This window comes from Salmo salar, chromosome 26 (genome assembly GCF_965601325.2).
Source record: "Salmo salar chromosome 26, fSalSal1, whole genome shotgun sequence".
In the NCBI taxonomy this organism is placed as follows: domain Eukaryota; kingdom Metazoa; phylum Chordata; class Actinopteri; order Salmoniformes; family Salmonidae; genus Salmo; species Salmo salar.
Window position 1 is genome coordinate 11,946,389 of NC_138316.1, and position 18,888 is coordinate 11,965,276.

The 18,888-nt window shown below is 43.2% G+C and overlaps 1 protein-coding gene across 6 annotated transcripts in view; it reads right to left on the reverse strand.

Annotated features, from left to right (window-relative positions):
- The window catches only part of LOC106587312 (dpy-19 like C-mannosyltransferase 3), a 41,087-nt gene that overhangs the window by 9,247 nt on the left and 12,952 nt on the right, over positions 1 to 18,888 (reverse strand). For all 6 annotated transcript variants that reach the window (XM_045708229.2, XM_014175576.3, XM_014175577.3 and 3 more), the window contains 13 exons: positions 12,751 to 12,841; positions 10,855 to 10,976; positions 10,585 to 10,730; positions 10,145 to 10,268; positions 9,806 to 9,940; positions 8,408 to 8,539; positions 8,148 to 8,249; positions 4,716 to 4,789; positions 4,093 to 4,251; positions 3,128 to 3,256; positions 2,501 to 2,612; positions 2,157 to 2,213; positions 1,774 to 1,856 (listed from right to left, as the gene is read on the reverse strand). In XM_045708229.2, the coding sequence (XP_045564185.2) occupies positions 1,774 to 1,856; positions 2,157 to 2,213; positions 2,501 to 2,612; positions 3,128 to 3,256; positions 4,093 to 4,251; positions 4,716 to 4,789; positions 8,148 to 8,249; positions 8,408 to 8,539; positions 9,806 to 9,940; positions 10,145 to 10,268; positions 10,585 to 10,730; positions 10,855 to 10,976; positions 12,751 to 12,841 (1,466 nt within the window). The remainder of the gene's footprint in view (positions 1 to 1,773; positions 1,857 to 2,156; positions 2,214 to 2,500; positions 2,613 to 3,127; positions 3,257 to 4,092; positions 4,252 to 4,715; positions 4,790 to 8,147; positions 8,250 to 8,407; positions 8,540 to 9,805; positions 9,941 to 10,144; positions 10,269 to 10,584; positions 10,731 to 10,854; positions 10,977 to 12,750; positions 12,842 to 18,888) is intronic.

Sequence of the window (18,888 nt, forward strand, 5' to 3'; positions counted from 1 at the left end):
ATGCAGTCACAGGCAACGATGGTGGAACTTGATCTGTGGAACAAAGCTAACCCGATTTGCGTTTGTTTGACATCTACGCACGTGTGCATGTACAGTTGAAGTCGGAAGTTTATATACACCATAGCCAAATACATTTAAACTCAGTTTCACAATTCCTGACATTTAATCCTCGTAAAAATGCCCTGTCTTAGGTCAGTTAGGATCACCACTTTATTTTAAGAATGTGAAATGTCAGAATAATAGTAGAGAGAATGATTTATTTCAGCTTTTATTTCTTTCATCACATTCCCAGTGGGTCAGAAGTTTACATACACTCAATTAGTATTTGGTAGCATTGCCTTTAAATTGTATAACTTCTTTCAAACGTTTCGGGTAGACTTCCGCAAGCTTCCCACAATAAGTTGGGTGAATTTTGGCCCATTCCTCCTGACAGAGCTGGTGTAAGTGAGTCAGGTTTGTAGGCCTTCTTGCTCGCACATGCTTTTTCAGTTCTGCCCACGAATTGTCTATAAGATTGAGGACAGGGCTTTGTGATGGCCACTCCAATACCTTGACTTTGTTGTCCTTAAGCCATTTTGCCACAACTTTGGAAGTATGGTTGGGGTCAACATCCATTTGGAAGACCCATTTGCAACCAAGCTTTAACTTCCTGACTGATGTCTTGAGATGTTGCTTCAATATATCCACAGTTTTCCTCCCTCATGATGCCATCTATTTTGTGAAGTGCACCAGTCCCTCCTGCAGCAAAGCACCCCCACAACATGATGCTGCCACCCCCGTGCTTCACGGTTGGAATGGTGTTCTTTGGCTTGCAACCTTTTCCTCCAAACATAACGATGGTCATTATGGCCAAAAAGTTATATTATTGTTTAATCAGAACAGAGGACATCTCTCAAAAAAGTACAATCTTTGTCCCCATGTGCAGTTGCAAACCGTAATCTGGCTTTTATTTATGGCGGTTTTGGAGCAGTGGCTTCTTCCTTGCAGAGCGGCCTTTCAGGTTATGACGATATGGGACTCATTTTACTGCGGATATAGATACTTTTGTACCTGTTTCCTCCAGCATCTTCACAAGGTCCTTTGCTGTTGTTCTGGGATTGATTTACACTTTTCGCACCAAAGTACGTTCATCTCTAGGAGAGAGAACGCGTCTCCTTACCGAGCGGTATGACGGACGGCTGCGTGGTCCCATGGTGTTAATACTTGCGTACTATTGTTTGTACAGATGAACGTGGTAGCTTCAGGCATTTGGAAATTGCTCCCAAGGATGAACCAGACTTGTGGAGGTCTACAATTTTTTTCTGAGGTCTTGGCTGATTTATTTTGATTTTCCCATGATGTCAAGCAAAGAGGCACTGAGTTTGAAGGTAGGCCTTGAAATACATCCACAGGTACACCTCCAATTGACTCAAATGATGTCAATTAGCCTATCATCAGAAGCTTCTAAAGCCATAACATAATTTTCTGGAATTTTCCAAGCTGTTTAAAGGCATAGTCAACTTTGTGTATGTAAACTTCTGACCCACTGGAATTGTGATACAGTGAATTATAAGTGAAATAATCTGTCTGGTAACAATTGTTGGAAAAATTACTTGTGTCATGCACAAATAGATGTCCTAACCAACTTGCCAAAACTATAGTGTTAAAAATAAATTTGTGGATTGGTTGAAAAACAAGTTTTAATGACTCCAACCTAAGTGTATGTAAACTTCCGACTTCAAATGTATGTGTGCGTATGTGCTTAGATTAAAGTAGAAATACATCGGATTTTACCTAATCCAGGTCATCAGCTCAACAGTGTCAGGGTCGTAGAATTCTCTCAGTTCTGATACTTCCGTCATCAGTTTGGGCCAGAACTATAGAGAAACAGCATGGAGAAAAACACTTGAAATAACCAAACTCCACAGAAACACATCATCTCACAATAATCACTTTCATATAAATCACACATGCATTCACACATCCCAATGACTGCCAATTCCTCTGTACTGTTGATAGAGGAGAGGAGGAGAGAGCCAAAGTCCTTAACACACTAGCCACCAGCCGGTAGCTGCTTCCATTTTTAACTCCATATCAGTTCACATTTACTGCAATTTCTGTGGGTGAGAAAATATTGTACTGCAAATTGTGATGAAACAGCAAGGCAAATGTCTCACCTTGTAATATAGAAATCCCAGAATGGCAAGTGGAACCGTGTACCTGATCAGCCTCAGCTGCAAAATAAGAGAAAAAAATAACCAGGGTGAACATTACAATCTGTTGTGACATTTAGTTTCTCTCCACAGACATCTTGGTGTAAATTGGTTGTTACCATACTGCCACCTACTGGATACGGTTGTAACTGTTCAGCACAGTACAAGCAAGCTACCATTTCAATGTGTTCCTATTGCCTCAGTGTAGGGCTGGGACCATGTCATGGTGGAATGCAGAAGCTGCTAACAGGTACTGTGCTCATTCTTCTGTTAAAAGAAACCTTAAGGATCTGAGCTGTTGTCTTTACCTTTGTTTTAGTGTTACAGTGGATCATGTTTAGGCAGAGGGACCACAGCTCCTTGCCACACACGCCATAGGCAGCAAAGGCACACATATGGCCAGTCCACAGATATTTCATTCTGGAGAGAGGAGAGGAACAGTGTATTTAAAAGATCGGAACAATCTTATTTCAACTTGTTTTTTTTTCTTTCTTACCTTTGCAAAATGTACTTTGCATTATGAGGATATTATCTGCAGCGTTCTCCTTATATTATGAGGCAGCAAAAATAAACATCACAAATTGGAAATGGAGTGATGATCAAAACGTTTGGCAAGATAAGGAGAGAGCGGTTCGGAGAGAGAGCGAGAGAAACGGAGAAGAAAAAAAAAATCTAATGAAAGGGGGCAGGCCCACTCAGACGGAGGACAGATGGGTAGATTAAACAGAACGAAGGAGAGAGAGAGAGAGAGAGAGAGAGAGAGAGAGAGAGAGAGAGAGAGAGAGAGAGAGAGAAGAGAGAGAGAGAGAAAGAGAGAAAGAGAGAAAGAGAGAAAGAGAGAGAGCGAGAGAGCGAGAGAGAGTAGATGTTGTATATTCAGCAAAATTCCAGACCTGTCGGGAGAGATATCCTCTTGAACAAGCAGCGGAGCTCACCTCATGGTGCTGAGTGCCAGGAGGCCGAAGAAGACGGTGTGTAACAGATTGTAGGCGACATCTGCCCGCATACAAATCGGCCTCTCCTCGAACCGGCCTTTCAGCGGCCGCCCGACCGCTGAAGAATCACTGAGAACAGGAAAAACATTGACGCATAATACATAAAAAAAAGGCGAGAGGGCTGGAGACATTAGGCAGATTCTTCAGTTTGTCTTTCGCTCTCCTCCAAAAGGTTAACTGGTGTATCTGAAATGAGCCTGTAATGATTAGTTTGTGGGAGGGTTGAGTGCCTGGGGGTCCAGACTGGGTTCTGATAACTGGAATGAGAACAGAACAAAAAAAGGATAGTAGCAGGATTCTCTCTCTCTCTCTCTCTCATCAAACAGGGAAGGAACAACACAGTGAGACATGACATGCTCAGATATTTACAGGGCCTTAGGGAGAGGACTCAGAGGATTGTTGTGATGCTGCCTGCCATCCACTACCTCTATGTTGTATTAGGTCTCCACACAGCTAGAGAATAATGAAACTGACAGCAGTGGCATATGAGTGGCTAAATCAAAATGATGTGCAAAGACTCCTACGGTGTCTCCTACAAATACAAAAAGGAGAGCCTCTTTACCAATTATTAAGAAGAATAAATAATTAATTACGAATGAAAAATGATTATTATGTGATAAATGTGTGGGTTACCAACAAGCATCCTCTTGAACTGTACTCTATCTCAGTGTTTTGCCAGATAAGACAGGCCTCAGCATGACAGATGGTGAAGGAATTTAAGGAAACAGAATGAAGAAAATAAATGACAACAACAAAATGTGGATAAGTACTGCAATATCCATATGGGATTAAGGCTGAGAGTGCTTGGAAGCCAGGGACCCGTTATGTCCGGGGCATGGCAACCATGTGTGGGTTGTTCCGAATGTCATTCTCAGTCCACAGCTACAGGAGGAAATCCACCTTACCAGAGGTTGGCCAGTGTTAACAGCGCCAGCATCACCAGGAGCACAATCAGGGTGATGAGGTAAGGGTATGCCAGCAGAGTGCCAGCCAAGCGGTCAAACGTGTCCAAGGGAAGCAGCCCAAAGGCTTCCTCACACAGGTAAAGACTGGCATCGAAATCTCTGAGAGAGAGAGAGAGAGAGAGAGAGAGAGAGAGAGAGAGAGAGAGAGAGAGAGAAAGAAAGAAAGACACACACAGAGACAGAAAGAGAGAGAGCGAGAGACACACACAGAGAGAGAGAGAGACAGAGAGAGAGACACACACAGAGAGAGAGAGACAGAGTGACAGAGTGACAGAGAGCGAGAGAGCGAGAGAGACACAAAGAGAGACACAAAGAGAGACACAGAAAGAGAGATATGTTGGCAAGCTCTTGTTACACTGTGGCTTTGAGAATTGACATATCAGTTGTTTCCCTCAGTTTGCTGGATACTTAATCTGAAATACTACAGCACATTTCCTCTGCGTGTATAAATTCTATTTAATATGCGATCAATGAAAGGGGTTTTATCATCTCAGGATTCTACACTAGGTAAGTGTCAATTAGTGAATAATTTAAACATGATGAAGGAAGTCAGTGTATTCTACCTGGTAGGCCCCAAGCCAAATTTGGACTTTATGAATTTAAAGATGTGTTCATCAGATCGGAGCTGCAACACTTGCTGTACAAACATGAAGATACACAAGGAAAAGAGATAAGGTCAGGTTATGCATGTCTGAGTCAACATGAAACAGCCAGACCTTTAAAAACAACATTCCTTAGATGCAAGTTAACATAATGTACATGACAGACACATAGTTATTCCCATGTAAGTTTCAGTTACATGCTGTATTCTGAAACAGCTGGAAATACAGTACCAGTCAAAAGTTTGGACACCTTCTCATTCAAGGGTTTTTCTTTGTTTTTACTATTTTCTACATTGTAGAATAACAGTGAAGACATCAAAACTACAACAAAAAAAACACCAGGGATGCACGATATACCAGTGAAGATATCGAAATCGGACGATATTAGCTAAAAATTCCAACATCGGCCCAATGCCTATTTTAACGCCGATGTGCAAAACTGATGTCAAAGCTGACGTGCATACCTATATAATGTCGGTACATGACGTAATGACGCCACGTAAAACTTTGCGCTACACGTTCAACACAGCATTCCTGACCTAGCCCACAATGTCTGCCTTGTGGATCGAGCAGTCAACAAGTCGAGCAGTCATTTGAAAGAGTAAGAACATTTCAGCGAGACAACTCAAAAGGAGAAATCCATTAACGGCAAGATAATGGAATTCATTGCCCTTGACAATCAACCGTTCTCTGTCCTGGGTGATGTTGGCTTTCACACTAATGTTACCAAGTGCGTTATTTTTCAGATGTTGCCCTACCGGAGTTACACAGTAATAGCGTCACTGCTATTAGCTTCACGACTGACATTTGGACCAGCGATATCAGCCCCATGAGCATGCTGAATCTGACAGCACAATGGATTGTCGAGGACTTCGTACTGAGGAAAGTCATATTGCATGCTCATGAATGTGCTAGTTGTCATACAGCTGCTGCCATTTCAATGGCATTTGAGAACATGTTTGAAACTTGGAAACATGAACCCATTAGCTAGCTCCATTCGAACAACTGACTAGAGAAATAAGCTCATCAACTGCGCCTGCAGCAGACGTGATACCCTCTGTCATGGCATTGAAACTCCTGCTCAACAAAACTGTCGACAGGCTGTGAGCAAGCGATTTGGTGGTATTCTTTCTTTACTGGGTCGCCACCATGCTTTATGCTAGGTACAAGGACGCCTACTTCGACGCAGACAAGAAACTGGGTTTATGTGAAATGTTACATACACAACTGGACAAGATGGAAGCGGACACAGTGACAGTGCGCACCGAGGAAGAGAGGCCACCGACAGACAGAGCTGAAACTTCACTGCTTGACATGTATGATGAAATTCTGGTTGAGAATGAAACGACTGTACAAATGAACAACAAAAAAGCACAGCAAGTAAGTGAAAGAAATAGTGAAGGTTTTGATTATGTTTTGCTGGTAATGGGGACATACGTAAATGCCAACAAAATCACTTTTTGGTGTGTGTGTAACCTTTATTTAAATAGGCAAGTCAGTTAAGAACAAATTCTTATTTACAATGGCGGCCTACCCCGGACAAACCCGGGCGACACTGGGCCAATTGTGAACCGCCCTATGGGACTCCCAATCACAGCCGGATGTGATACAGCCTGGATTAGAACCAGGGACTGTAGTGATGCCTCTTGCACTGAGATGCAGTGCCTTAGACCGCTGTGTCCATGTGTGTGAGGTAACTATTTAACTGTACTAGAATGCTTAAAAGGCCGCTAAAATTTTAAATATCGTTTATCGGTATCGTTTTTTGGGGGGGCAAGGAAAATGTCATATCGGTGCATCACTAAATAACACATATGGAATCATGAAGTAACCAAAAAAGTGTTAAAACAAATCAAAATATATTTTATATTTGAGATTCCTCAAAGTAGCCACCCTTCGCACTGATGACAGCTTTGCACACTCTTGATATTCTCTCAACCAGCTTCATGAGATGCATTCCAGATGCACCTGGAATGCATTTAAATTAACAGATGTGCCTTGTTAATTTGGGGAATTTCTTTCCTTCTTAATGCATTTGAGACAATCAGTTGTGTTGTGACAAGGTAGCGGGGTATACAGAAGATAGCCCAATTTAGTAAAAGACCAAGTCCATAATATGGCAAGAACATCGCAAAGACTAAACGACAATCCATCATTACTTGAAGACATGAAAGTCAGTCAATATGGAACATTTCAAGAACTTTGAAAGTTTCTTCAAGTGCAGTCGCAAAAACCATCAAGCAATATGACGGAACTGGCTCTCATGAGGACGGCCACAGGAAAGGAAGACAGAGTTACCTCTGCTGCAGAGGATAAGTTCATTAGAGTTAACAGCCTCAGAAATTGCAGCCCAAATAAATGCTTCACAGAGTTCAAGTAACAGACACATCTCAATATCAACTGTTCAGAGGAGACTGCGTGAATCGGCATTCATGGTCGAATTGCTGCAAAGAAACCACTACTAAAGGACACCAATAAAAAGAAGAGACTTGCTTGGACCAAGAAACACGACCAATGGACATTAGACCGGTGGAAATCTGTCCTTTGGTCTGATGTGTCCAAATGTGAGATTTTTGTTTCCAACCACCGTGTCTTTGTGAGACGCAGAGTAGGTGAATGGATGATCTCCGCATGTGTGGTTCCCACTGTGAAGCATGGAGGAGGAAGTGTGATGGTGTGGGGGTGCTTTGATGGTGACACTGTCAGTGACTTAACCAGTATGGCTACCACAGCATTCTGCAGTGATACGCCATCCCATCTGGTTTGCGCTTAGAGGGACTATAATTTATTTTTAAACAGGACAATGACCCAACACACCTCCAGGCTGTGTAAGGGCCATTTGACCAAGAAGGAGAGTGATGGAGTGCTGCATCAGATGACCTGGCCTCCACAATCCCCCGACCTGAACCCAATTGAGATGGTTTGGGATGAGTTGGACCGCAGTATGAAGGAAAAGCAGCCAACAAGTGCTTAGCATATGTGGGAAGTCCTTCAAGACTGTTGGAAAAGCATTCCAGGTGAAGCTGGTTGACAGAATGTTAAAAGTGTGTATAGCTGTCATCGTTGCAAAGAGTGGCTACTTTGAAGAATCTGAAATATATTTTGATTTGTTTAACACTTTTTTTGTTTACTACATGATTCCAAATGTGTTATTTCATAGTTTTGATGTCTTCATTATTATTCTACAACGTAGAAAATAGTAATAAAGAAAAACCCTTGAATGAGAAGGCGTGCCCAAACTTTTGACTGGTACTGTAAATGTTTTCACGATGTTCTCCCGACTCCTGTGTGCCTTTCTCCTGGCTTCTCCACAGCCCATAAAACACATAGATGATTTCTTATTAATTCCTGGTGACAGGAGGAGGAGGATGTAGTACAAGTCTCAAGGCTCACCTTGGCAAAATAATTAATAGTGAATGTTAGTGCAAGGACGAGGACGGTGTGAAGGAGCAGTTTTCCCAGCCGTGCTGCGAGACCTCCTGTCTTCAGCCCTCTCTCCATGGAACACAAGGCAAAAAGACAAAGCGCTTTCAAAAATACAAACAGCATATCAAGACCACAGATGTTGCACTTACTGTATATCAAGACTTTAAAATAAACCAGTCAAATCCCTGGGGTTTTAAGAGGAGCATACAGTATGTGTTTAGTCTCACCTGGAAGTGCTTGACAAAGAGAGCGGCCACAATGAAGCTGAGAGCCAGAGAGCCCAGGATCATGGAGTTACAGAACTGCAGCAGCCACACGGACAGCAGGCTGCTTACCTGGACTAGGTACAGGCAGGTCACCTGGAGAGAGGAATCGGTAATAATATATGCCATTTATCCAAAGCGACTTACAGCCATATGTGCATACATTTTACGTATGGGTGTTCCTGGGAATAGAATCCACTACCCCTGGCGTTACGAGCACCCTGGTCTACCAACTGAGCTACAAAGTCCACATCCTGGCTCAACCCTAACCATAGCCTCAACCCTAACCTTAGCTTCATGTCCACATCCTGGCTCAACTGTAACCCTCAACCCAAACTACAAAAACTAACCTCAACTGTAACCCTAGCCTCAAAGATTTGGCATGGGCCCTCAGATTCTCAAAAAGTTCTATAGCTGCACCAGAAGAGCATCTCGACTGGCTGCATCACCGCCTGGTATGGCAACTGCTTGGCATCCGCGCTACAGAGGGTAGTGTTTAAGGCCCAGTACATCACTAGGGCTGAGCTGTGTGCCATCCAGGACCTCTGTACCAGGCGGTGGAAGGCCCTAAAAATTGTCAAAGACTCCAGCCACCCAAGTCATAGAATGTTTTCTTTGCTACCGCACGGCAAGTGGTACCGGAGCGCCAAGTCTAGGACCAAAAGGCTCCTGAACAGCTTCTACCCACAAGTCATAAAGCTGCTAATCAAATGGCTACTCAGACTATTTGCATTGACACTTTTTTTGGGGGGGGGCACTGAATCGCTTGCACTGTCTCTATGCGCACTCAATGGACTCTACCCACACAGTACACTGACACTCCAACACACACACACACACACACACACACTACATACGCTCACACATATTGACGACACACTCACAGACAGACACTTTCACATACCCTGCTGCTACTATGTTTTTTGATCTATCCTGATATGGGTAAAAGTGACTAGGCTATCTACATGTACATATTACCTCAATTACATCGTACCCCTGCACATTAACTCGGTACCAGACTCCTTGAATATACTATTACTCTGCAGTGTAGGGAAAGGCCTCACAAATAAGCATTTCACAGAAAAGTCTACGCCTGTTGTATTTGGCGCATGTGACAAATAAAATTGTATTTGAACCAAAACCCTGAACCTAGCTTCATGTGCAGATCCCGGCTCAACTCTAACCCTCAATCCCGATTGCTAGAGCTGCCATCCACAGCGAACGTGATCTCTCTAATATCATGCACAGCTCCTTAATCTGTGACGGATTGAATCTCGGCCCAGGAACAAAATAATGCAACATATATTTGGCTGAATGCTGTGATGGTAATGTGCACGATGAGAGAGGAATTATGTCACAGACCTGTTCTGTGGAGATGAGGTCCAGACAGTCCAAGGTGAAGATGATGAGAGCCTGAACCAGCAGGATGAACTGATTAAACTGCCAGGTGAGGCAGAAACACAACGTGGCCAGGAACATCAGCCACAACACCACCTTCTGCTCACAGGAAAGGAGTGGACGGAAGAACACAGATCCCATTAGAAATCAGCCACTTGACCTCAAAACAACTTCTAAGGTAAGATACTTCATTTGATAGTGATTCATTGTCTATTTCCACAGATGTTCTCTTCATTCTGGCCTAATTGTATGTGTTTAGAGAACAGAGGAGATGATGGTGTCCTCTGCTAGGTGAGTGTCTACCTGCTGGATGGGTTTGAGGTGAGGCCTCAGGTAGCAAGTGATGGCAGCTATCTGGAGAGCGAAGAAGGGCAGGGACCAGTTCTCCCTGAGAGAGATAGTGAACTCCACCCGCGTTGTGTCCACTCTGGAACACAATCGCACACATGGAACACAATCACACCACCACCATTTAAATGTCCATTCAGATCTTAGGGTCGAAGGGGGCATTTTAGGATTGGACTTGTGACAGCTTGCAGTAGGTCATCAAGTTTGTCCAGTAGCTATAATTGTATAAACTGTATGCCAGTCTCTGTTTCTGCTCTCTGGCAAAGTCCTTATGGACTTGTGTCATGTTTAGCTTGACAATGAAGTAGGCAAAAGCACCAACAGATCTGGGACCAGGCCAATACGTTTAGCCTTTCAATGAATCATTAGTTGGGTGTGCATAGTGAGATATATACCTGTTGAGGATGTACCAGACTCCAGTGAGAGCCCCTGCTAGCCAGGAACCACTGAGCAGCCAGCTGGTGATGAAGAGGGCTATGACGTACACCGCTTGGAGGGAAAACACTGTGTAGATATAGAAATACACTGGTTCCAGGTAGGCCTGAAACACACACACACACACACACACACACACACACACACCATGAAATAATGACCAATCATCTTATCAATCGTCTCCATTATTATTTGAAATGCCTTGTTAGTAGACGTGGTCTCTGTGTTACCTGTATGGGTAGAATCCTATAGAGAACACCTAGGAACACTTCCTGATAGATGTTCATGCGTCGCAGGAGGTTAATGGTTCTCTTGGATTCAGTGGCATTATCACTGATGAGCTCTGAAAGACCTGATCACATATAGACAGAAATCAGGTTCGTTCTTAAAGTAACTGTCCAACGTTTCCAGTATTCGTTTCAGTCTCTGAATTGTTCAAAACTTTTTTCCTCGTATAACGGCATAAAAACTACAATCTGTGTCCTGAATTAGCCTAGCGCACATGGGTGCCCAGCTTACAGTATATCCTGCCCCAAGCTCGTTTTCCCCGGGTTTTCCTTGGCTAAACTAGCTGAACTACGCTACTAGTTCTCGTCCTCATTGCCAAACTTCATAAATACGGCACCCTCAACTTCAAAACTTCTTTGCTAGTTAGACGTACAATCATGTAAGTAAGAAATTTGCTGGAAAGAAACTTGAATTTGTTTCACTGACTGTTTCGAGCGATCTGTCGTGTTGTAAGACAATGGTGGCGAAGGATATCATTGCTACTTAACACGGATCCAAGTTCAGTTTTGAGATCCACTGGCATCATTGGCATAGGGTTAAGTTGGATGTTTCTGACTGGTCGTGGAACTGTGACAATGGGCAGCCTCTCCCTGCTTTATTAGTATAATGAGTAATCCAGGAATGTAAAAAGTTAATTGACACGAGAAAACTAGAGAAAATTGCAACTACAGAGTGCCAATGGCTACAATGAATGGCTAAATTACTTCCAGACATGAACGGCCAGCGGAGCTCCTCCTCTTCCTCACTACTCTATTGTGTAGGTGTAAACCGGTCATTAAAAATATGAATGCGAATAGACAACTGATTGGCCAGCTCATCCTCCTCAGGAGGATGTCATCATCCTTTATGAGGAAATAGCAAGCATTTTATTTTTTAACGGTCTTTAACTTTTAAAAAGTGAGATTTTCACCGGACACTTACTTTAAACTTTCTGTGACTGGTCCACTTTCAGTATGTAGAGTAATACAGCAACTAATTCAAACTAAACCGTCTAACTTCTCCAGAGTTATAGGGTCTGAGATACTAATTCCACATTTGCGTGACAATTTCAAAAAACGTTGACGCATCACTCCGATCTCATATTAAACTCTGCCGAGTTATGATGCCGGGATAAGATCACGTTAACTTGGGCAGATGGAGTCATGTAAACAAAGTGTGATCATGTTTCCAGTCTGCTGGGCAACAGCGTTATTGAATTACGTTTGGTATGAGCAAACAGTACCTCAAAAATAGCAACAAAGATCTGAGGTTTCGCTCCAGACCTTTGATTAGAGCCAGGCAAAAATGACTGCGCTATATCCATGCATAAATACAACAGCACCCCAACCTGAGAGGTCCTGTTAAAAAGATAAAGTATGACACAGGTCACTTACAATGCCATAGTTTTTTTTTCCCCTCTCTCCATTGTCTCCCTTTTAACTAGCTTTGTTACCAAGGTTACATAACAAGCCATTGGTCAAATACCTCCCTTATTACATAATGATGAAGGGACCCGACCAGACAGACAAGTGGACCGAAGGGGTATGTCAATGCCCTCTGACTCGCTATTTAAGGACCTCTCTTTTGGCAAATGCTGCATAATTAAAATACATTTATTTAATGAGGGCGAAAATATGACTGTCCAGAGTTTACAAGAGAAGGAAATGTTTTAAAAGTGAATGGACTCATTTCCAGGGCATTGAGTTCTGAAAGAGCACTTGTGACCATAAAAGGTTATGATTCTCAGAAGCCTCTGTGCTCTTTCCCCTGAGATGAATAGTAGAATAACCTGAGGGGATTGTGGGAGTAGGGGTGGGGCTAGCCTATATCTACTGTGAGTAACTGTCATTGTACCATACCTTGCTGTATGGAGGGAGCTCTCAACATCTGTTTATAGTACGAGTAGTACAGGCCACATTCTGTCCGAAAGGAGATTTCACGCTCAACTTCCTGAAATATAAGTAGAGATGAAAATACATTTACAAAACATAAAACAATACAAAAAACAAAGATGAGTTCTCCATATGAACAACAGGTACAGTGTATTCATAAAGTACTCAGACCCATTGACTTTTTCCACATTTTGTTACATTACAGCCTTATTTAAAAATTGATTAAATAGTTTTTTTCCCCTCCACAATCTACACACAACACCCCATTTTTTTTTTACTGAAATATCACATTTACATAAGTATTCAGACCCTTTACTCAGTACTTTGTTGAAGCACCTTTGGCAGTGATTACAGCCTCGGGTCTTCTTGGGTATGTCACTACAAGCTTGACACAACTGTATTTGGAGAGTTTCTCCCATTCTTCTCTGCAGATCCTCTCAAGCTCTGTCAGGTTGGATGGGGACCGTCGCTGCACAGCTATTTTCAGGTCTCTCCAGAGATGTTAGATCGGGTTCAAGTCCGGGCTCTGGCTGGGTCACTCAAGGACATTCAGAGACTTGTCCCGAAGCCACTCCTGTGTTTTCTTGGCTGTGTGCTTATGGTCGTTGTCCTGTTGGAAGGTGAACCTTCGCCCCAGTCTGAGGTCCTGAATGCTCTGGAGCAGGTTTTCATCAAGGAACTCTGTGTACTTGGCTCCGTTCATCTTTTCCTTGATCCTGACTAGTCTCCCAGTTCCTGCCGCTGAAAAACATCCCCCAAAGCCCTTCTCCCCCGATTGCTCAGTTTGGCCAGCTTTAAGAAGAGTCTTGGTGGTTCCAAACTTCTTTCATTTAAGAATGATGGAGGCCACTGTGTTCTTGGGGACCTTCAATGCAGAAGAAATGTTTTGGTACCCTTCCCCAGATCTGTGCCTCGACACAATCATGTCTCGGAGCTCAACAGACAATTCCTTCGACCTCATAGCTTGATTTTTCCTCTGACATGCATTGTCAACTGTGGGACCTTATATAGACAGGTGTGTGCCTTTCCAAATCATGTCCAATCAAACGCCACCACACTGCACACTGCCCTGTCCCATTTGGACAAAAGGCATGTAAGAATATTGTTCATTGTAAGAATGCTGTTCATTGACAATAGCTCAGCATTCAACACCATAGTACCCTCCTAGCTCATCATCAAGCTCGAGGCCCTGGGTCTGAACTAGAGGTTGACCGATTAATCGGAATGGCCGATTAATTAGGGCCGATTTCAAGTTGTTTTCATAACAATCGGTAATCGGTATTTTTGGCCACCGATTTGCCGATTTTAAAATATATATTTTTTGACCTTTTGACCTTTATTCTTATTTTCAATGACGGCCTAGGAACGGTGGGTTAACTGCTTTGTTCAGGGGCAGAACGACAGATTTTTACCTTGTCAGGTTGGGGATGCAACCTTATGGTTAACTAGTCCAACTCTCTAACCACCTGCTTTACGTTGCACTCCACGAGGAGCCTGCCTGTTACGCGAATGCAGTAAGAAGCCAAGGTAAGTTGCTAGCTAGCATTAAACTTATCTTATAAAAAACAATCAATCAATCATAATCACTAGTTAACTACACATGGTTGATGATATTACTAGTTTATCTAGCCAGTCCTGCATTGCATATAATCGATGTGGTGCGCATTCGCGAAAAAGGACTGTCTTTGCTCCGATGTGTACCTAACCATAAACATCAATGCCTTTCTTAAAATCAATACACAAGTATATATTTTTAAACCTGCATATTTAGTTAATATTGCCTGCTAACATGAATTTCTTTTAACTAGGGAAAATGTGTCACTTCTCTTGCAAACAGAGTCAGGGTATATGCAGCAGTTTGGGCCGCCTGGCTCGTTGCGAACTGTGAAGACTATTTCTTCCTAACAAAGACAGCCGACTTTGCCAAACGGGGGATGATTTAACAAAAGCGCATTTGCGAAAAAAAGCTCAATCATTGCACGACTGTACCTAACCATAAACATCAATGCCTTAAAATCAATACACAGAAGTATATATTTTTAAACCTGCATATTTAGCTAAAAGATATCCAGGTTAGCAGGCAATATTAACCAGGTGAAATTGTGTCAGTTCTCCAGCGTTCCTTGCACGCAGAATCAGGGTATATGCAACAGTTTGGGCCGCCTAGCTCGTTGCGAACTAATTTGCCAGAATTTTACGTAATTATGACATAACATTGGAGGTTGTGCAATGTAACAGGAACATTTAGACTTATGGATGCCACCCGTTAGGTAAAATACGGAACGGTTCCATATTTCACTGAAAGAATAAACGTGATAGTTTCCGGATTCGACCATATTAATGACCAAAGGCTCGTATTTCTGTGTGTTATTGATTTGATAGAGCAGTCTGACTGAGCGATGGTAGGCAGCAGCAGGCTCGTAAGCATTCATTCAAAATAGCACTTTTGTGCGTTTTGCCAGCAGCCCTTCGCAATGCATTGCGCTGTTTATGACTTCAAGCCTATCAACTCCCAAGATTAGGCTGGTGTAACCGATGTGAAATGGCTAGCTAGTTAGCGGGGTGCGCGCTAATAGCGTTTCAAATGTCACGCACTCTGAGACTTTGAGTACTGTAATTTACGGACTATTGAGCGCACCTGAATATAAGCTGCACCCACTGAATTTAAAAAAATATATTATTTTGAACATAAATAAGCCGCACATGTCTATAAGCCGCAGGTGCCTACCGGTACATTGAAACAAATGAATGTTGTGCCCCCAGGAATCACAGCTGGAATTGAGTTTGTCCTCTTGATGACTTCTTTCACCGAATCTGTTATGTGGGCCCTCATGCTGTCCAAAACGAGCAATGCCTTGTTCCTGTGAAAGAATCCTCCCGGTCGCTTGCCGTAACACTCCGTATGCCATTCATGCATTAGGCTTTCCGTCATCCATCCTTTCTTGTTGACTTTCACAACAATTCCTCTCGGAAATGTTTCTTTTCGCATTGTCGTGCGTTTAAAAATCACCATCGGTGGAAGATTTTCTCCCGATGCCGTGCAGCTCAGAACACAGGTGAAGTGCGTTTTTTCATGCCCAGTTTTCAGCGTGACGGATGATTCGCCTTTCCTGTTGACAGTCAGTGAGAGGCAGGTCAAACGTCAGAGGAACCTCATCCATATTTATGATGTCGTGCGGGCCAATGGAATGCTCCGCTATCTTTGCATCAGTGAATTTGCGGAAGTTTGAAACTTTTTCCTCGTAGTCGGGAGGGAGCTGCTGACACAGACTCGTCTGTACCCTGATGGACAGGCCTTTACGTGTCATAAATCTGAGACACCACGATGGTCCACCTCTAAAATCCTCCAACTTCATTGCGGTGGCGATTGTTTTGGCTTTCAGTCGGATCTGCACAGTTGAAACACCTCGGCCGTCTGCTCTCTGTGTGTTGACCCAGTCTTAGAGCTCATTTTATAGTTCGGGCCATTTGCTTTTCTTCTCTTTGAAAGCTTTATTTGTCTTTTTGCACTGAGTCAATTCCTCACGCTGCTGTTTCCAATGTCTTATCATCGACTCATTAAGACCAAGCTCCCGTGCAGCAGCTCTATTTCCTTTTCCAACAGCCAGATCAATCGCCTTCAACTTGAAAGCTGCATCATATGCATTTCTCCGTGTCTTTGCCATGATGAGGGTGACAAAATGACTACCGTAATCAGAATGATAGTAAGTTTGAGAGCGCTCGATTTAATCTAAACAGTAAACAAAAAAGTTGTTTGACCTTAGACCAATGAAATTGCCGAACGGGTTAACGAAAGCTTCATGCCGCCAAAAAACTGAGCACGTCACAGAATGTGTTTTTAAAAAAAAAATGTTTTATTGAAAGCGGGAAAAATCCATATATTAGCTGCGTCATTGTTTAAGCCGCGAGGTTCAAAGTGTGGGAAAAAAGTTGCGGCTTATAGTCCGGAAATTACGGTAGTTGTTCCCCTTGCTCTGCATGGGTAACGCTGCTTCGAGGGTGGCTGTTGTCGATGTGTTCCTGGTTTGAGCCCAGGTAGGAGCGAGGAGAGGGACAGAAGCTATACTGTTACACTGGCAATACTAAAGTGCCTATAAGAACATCCAATAGTCAAAAGGTATATGAAATACAAATCGATTAGAGAGAAATAGTCCTATAATTCCTATAATAACTACAAACTAAAACTTCTTACTTGGGAATATTGAAGACTCATGTTAAAAGGAACCACCAGCTTTCATATGTTCTCATGTTCTGAGCAAGGAACTTACACGTTAGCTTTCTTACATGGCACATAATGCACTTTTTCTTCTCCAACACTTTGTTTTTGCATTATTTAAACCAAATTGAACACGTTTCATTATTTATTTGAGGCTAAATTGACTTTATTGATGTATTATATTAAGTTCAAATAAGTGTTCATTCAGTATTGTTGTAATTGTCATTATTACAAACAAACAAATAAATAAATAGGCCGATTAATCGGTATCGGCTTTTTTTGGTCATCCAATAATCGGTATCGGCGGTGAAAAATCACAAATCGGTCGACCTCTAGTCTGAACCCCGCCCTGTGCAACTGGGTCCTGGACTTCCTGACGGGTTGCCCCCAGGTGTTTACGGTAGGAAACAACACCTTCTCTTCACTGATCCTCAACACTCGTGCTCCCTCCTGTACGCCTTTTTCACCCATGACTGTGAGGCCAAGCACGCCTCCAACTGAATCATCATGTTAGCAGATGACACATCAGTAGTAGGCTTAATTACCAACAATGATGAGACAGCCTACAGGGAGGAGGTGAGGGCTCTGGGAGTCTGGTGCCAGGAAAATAACTTCTCACTCAACGTCAACAAAACTAAGGAGATGATCGTGGACTTCAGGAAACAGCAGAGGGAGCACCCCCCTATCCACATCGATGGGACCGCAGTGGAGAAGGTGGAAAGCTTCAAGTTCCTCGGTATACAAAACACTGACAAACTGAAATGGTCCACCCACACAGACAGTGTGGTGAAGAAGGTGCAAAAGCGCCTCTTCAACCTCAGGAGGCTAAAGAAATTTGACTTAACACCTACAACCCTCACAAACTTTTACAGATGCACAATTGAGAGCATCCTGTTGGGCTGTATCACCGCCTGGTACGGCAACTGCACCGGCCACAACCGCAAAGCTCTCCAGAGGGTGGTGTGGTCTGCCCAACGCATTACCGGGGGCAAACGTCCCACCCTCCGGAATACCTACAGCACCCGATGCCATAGGAAGGCCAAAAAGATCATCAAGGACAACAACCATCCGAGCCACTGCCTGTTCACCCCGCTATCATCCAGAAGGCGAGGTCAGTACAGGTGTATCAAAGCTGGGACCGAGAGAATAAGAAACAGCTTCTATCTCAAGGCCATCAGACTGCTAAACAGCCATCACTAGCACATCAGAGGCGGCTGCCTATAGACATAGATTAGGAACCACTGGCCACCTTTAGAAATGGATCACTAGCCACTTTGATAATGTTTCCGTATCTAGCAGTATTCATCTCAAATGTATAAACTGCACTCCACACTAGTGATGCACCTATATTTTTGGCCGATACAGAAATCCAATATTTTCCTTGCCAAAAACAAACGATACGATAACCAATATTTTGAATTTTAGCGGCCTTTTAAGCATTCTAGTACAGTTAAATAGTTAACACACACACACACACACATGGATACAGCGGTCTAAGGCACTGCATCTCAGCGCAAGAGGCATCTATACAGTCCCTGGTTCGAATCCAGGCTGTATCACATCCGGCCGTGATTGGGAGTCCCATAGGGCGGTGCACAATTGGCCCAGCGTCGTCTGGGTTTGGCCGGGGTAGGCAGTCATTGTAAATAAGAATTTGTTCTTAACTGACTTGCCTAGTTAAATAAATGTTACACACACACCAAAAAGAGATTTTGTTGGCATTTACATGTGTCACCATTACCAGTAAAACATAATCAAAACCTACTTCTTTCACTTGCTGTGCTGTTTCATTGTTCAGTCGTTTCATTCTCAACCAGGATTTCATCATACATGTCAAACAGTAACGTTTCAGCTCTGTCCGTGGCCTCTCTTCCTCGGTGCGCACTGTC